At 31.8% G+C, this 3,847-nt stretch overlaps 1 protein-coding gene across 2 annotated transcripts; it reads right to left on the bottom strand.

Moving 5' to 3' along the window:
• Nucleotides 1-306: 306 nt before the first annotated feature.
• On the bottom strand, nt 307-2,623 carry LOC112325162 (uncharacterized). Of its 2 annotated transcripts, none has more exons than XM_024590858.2 (2): nt 2,458-2,623; nt 307-1,497 (listed from the first exon to the last, which is right to left on the bottom strand). In XM_024590858.2, the coding sequence occupies exon 2, from the start codon at nt 1,432-1,434 to the stop codon at nt 427-429; it is 1,008 nt and encodes a 335-aa protein (XP_024446626.1). In that variant the 5' UTR covers nt 1,435-1,497; nt 2,458-2,623; the 3' UTR covers nt 307-426. The 2 variants fall into 2 exon arrangements, with proteins under 2 accessions (XP_024446626.1, XP_024446627.1); XM_024590859.2 differs by having other exon boundaries at nt 2,376-2,606.
• Between the last annotated feature and the right edge of the window lie 1,224 nt (nt 2,624-3,847).

Raw genomic sequence — 3,847 nt, 5'->3', positions numbered from 1 at the left:
TATATCATCCATCATGCATTTACCTATTAGTTCCATGTATCCATCATACCTCGATTTATAAGAACATCTATTTTCTTTTATAAAAAAAGAAATATAATATACATTAATCTCAACAGCTCTAATTAATGTTCAATCTTAATATAACATTGACCATGAACATTTAGGAACAATACTTTGATACAATATAAATCTCATAATTATAACAACTTTACAATTTCAGTTGCAAAGTATTTTTGTTTTATGAAAGTATTTTTGTTTTATGAACTTTATCTTTACTCTAGATTCATTAATTAATATAAATAAATATTAAAGATAAAGAAATCATTTATTAATAATAAATATGTTTTATATGAATATAATCAAAGCTACGTGTAACCAACTGATTGGCTACAGAGCATATTTACCAATACTTTCTACTCACTCTTCCTAGTCCTTTTTCTTTTTGCTCTTCTTCTTCTCTTCTTTCTCTTCATCTCCATCTTTTATGTCATCGTCTGCTCCATCCCTGTGCTTTTTCTCTTTCTTCTCCTTATCCTTCTTGTTTTCTTCTTTCCCCTCATTTTCATAGTCTTTTTCCTCTTTGATTTCATCTTTGCTCTTCTTCTCTTTTTTCTCCTTATCTTTTTTCTTTTCCTTCACTTCCCCCTCTTTTTTGTCCTCTTTACCATCGATGTCCTTTTTTGTTTCTTCCTTAGATTCTTCATCTATCTTCTTCCCTTTATCTTTGACCTTCTTCTCTTTTCCTTTCTTCTTCTCTTCCCTCCCTTCACTTTTCTTATCCTCATCCTCATCCTCAACACTCAAACCTTGATCTTTGTACCCCTCGATCGCTTTGTTTGTATCCTTCAAATCTTTATCCTCGTCTTTCTTCTTCTCTTTTTTATCTTTCTTTTTCCTCTCTTCTTTCTTCTCTTCCTGTTCATCCCTTGAAACCCCATGATCTTTTATCTTCTTCTCTTCTTTATTGTTCTTCTTATCCTCCTTGTCATATCCTAAAGCCTCATCATCTTTCTTCTTATTTTTTTCCTTGTCTTTCTTATTCTTTTTCTCTTTCTTAGCCTCTCCAGCTTCCTTGTCCACCTTTGACTCTTTACCAACACTATCCTCTCCTTCCTTTCCTTTCTTCTCCTTCTCTTTGTCCTTCTCTTTCGTTTTCTTCTCCTGCTCTTCACCCTTCTTCTTATCTTTCCTTTTCTTCTCCCCCCCCTCATCTACATCCTTCTTCTTATTTTTCTCTGATTTCTCCTTGTCTTTCTCTTTATGCTGCTCCTTCTCCTTTGGCTTTTCCTTTTCTACCGATTTGGCCTTCACCTCAGCTCCCTTCTCGTCATTTGGTTCTTTATCCTTGCTCTTAACTTTCAGATGGATGTCCTCCTTCACAACCTTTTCATGCACCCCAGCAGCAGAAATGACAGGTTCAGATGTATCTTCCATCTCAGGATTCTGTGAAAAATTGAAATTGAAATGGAGACCCTTTCTCGCTTAAGCTCAAATTTCCTGAAGAAAGTGGCATACCAATTAGTAAAAAAGGTACCAATTGTAACAAATAAGCAACGAGAAATTCTGATATGAATCGAATGAAACTAAAACAGCAATTATGAGTAGCCTATAGAGCACAGAACCTAAGCTAGGTAGAACCATAAGTTCTAATGCCCACCCCCAAAACTACCTCCTTCCTAACCAACAAAAGAAAAGCTGTTATAGATGCTCATCCTCTCAAATTCTGGCAAGCTGCAAGCAATATAAACACAGGGAACATGGTAAATAGTAAAATGCCTAGTTAATGCTTCGGCATTTTCAAATTATTTCATTTCTTTTCAATTTTCATTGCAGAATCCCTCCATTTCTACGCAATCCCACAGCCCATTCCAAATGTCATTAACATCTCAATTAACTTTCTGTTCACAGCTTCAAAATGAACAAATTGTTGATGCATAAAAGCTCTTCAATTTATATATGATCTAAAAAATGCCATTGATGTTTTATATGTCTCCATTGCAAAAGACAAACATATGCATACAGAGATCCCAAAAGATTCCAAATATAATCGCATAGACCAAAGATCAAAACATTATTCTCCCATCTGGAAGGATTAAAGAAAAAGCATTGTCAAAATACGAGACGAAAATGAAGATCCTAGTCCATGCCAAAAGCTATTCAATTACCTAACACAGAGAATAACCCGTATGGATGATTTCTCTCAAAACACTCCACAATCACAAAATGAATAATATCACAGAAACAAGATGGCAAGAAGAGAATCTTGTAAGCCCAACAAATCAAGAAACAACAGATCAGAGGGAAGAAGAAATCTAGGAACAACCTAAAAAAATCTAATATAATATATTGATAAATTATGAAGAAAAAAGAGATACCTGCTAGAAGTTTCAGGTTGATACGTGGAATTACACACACACGCACACAAGAAACATAAAAGAAGAAGCCAAGAATCTGTACCTTAGTTTAATTTTTCTGAAAGTAACAAATTTTAAGGCAGGAACTGACAAGGAAGACGAGAGCTATTAAGGTTTTGATTGCTTTGGCTTTGGTGTTGTGTCTAGAATATGATGGAGATGTCTTGTCTTTTATTTATAGAGTTCGGACATATATAATTTTCTTTCTTGGGTAACAGCCATTATTAACAGCTAGATTGTCTGTCTCACCCGCTAAGAATAAAGGCATGTCGGTCACGCGCAAACAACACGACTCCATTGCTTTCCTCTCCAGCCCACCCCCTACGCGGTGAATTGTTTTCTTTATTTTTCTTTTTATTATTGAAAGCATCGAGCAGAATCTTGTACATAACTTGCATGTAAATTAAAATCAATCTTATTTTTAAATATTTTAAAAATAATTTTTGTATTGATGGATCGGTGTGTTTAAAAAAATTTAATATATTTTTTAAATGTTAAATTTAAAGTTTGAATCAAGGATGTTATTTTTTACATGACACAAAAAAATATAATGTAAATTTAAATCATAAAAATATAAAGTTAATTTTTTCTCCATACATGGTTCACACAAAACAATAAACAATTTCATCAACAAATATGTAGTGTAATTTTTGTTGCATGATAAAATCCTATCATTCAAAATCCATGAAAAAAAATGAAAGTGGTTAGTAAGAATCTGCGTAAAAAAAAAATTGAAAACAACTATATTTTTGTAAATATGTTTCCTTGTTGGCTAACACTAGTTATAATGCTCCCTCCAAATGCGTAACCATTTATAGTGTTAGTTTTAATTTATGTGATGTCTTTTGCTTTAATGAATAATACATCACTTTTAGATATTATTATGCTTTTATAAGTTTTAGATATTGTTTTACACACCATGAAATTGAAAAGGTGAATCAATAAGCAATTGTAAGCTTTGTATAAGCTAAAACAAATGAATATAGTTTGTCTTGTCTGTAAAGAAATCCTTATAGAATGAGAATTTTCAAAGTCTTGTCTTGTAATAGACAATTTTTTATTTGTTAGGGAGGGTTTAAGAAAGACTATATTTTCTTTATCCTTGAACTATTGATTGAAGAAAGAATCTATGGATACAAGCTCTTGAGGGGCTCGTGCGTTAGTGAGTCAACACAAGAGTATGCAACGAGGAAGACAAAAACTTAGAATTAATATAAAATCATAAAATCAATTGTAAAGTCATAGTTTTACCCAAATTTATTGATTTTACATGATTTTATACAATCTTGATCTAATTTTATCATTTTTCAAATTTTTATGTGATTTTACACTATAAATATATGTTAACTCGTATGATTTTACACGTCAACTTGTAATTTTAACAACTTGATTTGAATCTCAAAATTTAAAGAAAGATTTTTTTAATTATCAAA

The sequence above is a fragment of the Populus trichocarpa genome, chromosome 19 (genome assembly GCF_000002775.5).
Source record: "Populus trichocarpa isolate Nisqually-1 chromosome 19, P.trichocarpa_v4.1, whole genome shotgun sequence".
NCBI classification, from domain to species: domain Eukaryota; kingdom Viridiplantae; phylum Streptophyta; class Magnoliopsida; order Malpighiales; family Salicaceae; genus Populus; species Populus trichocarpa.
This window is presented reverse-complemented; position numbering and strand designations above follow the sequence as displayed.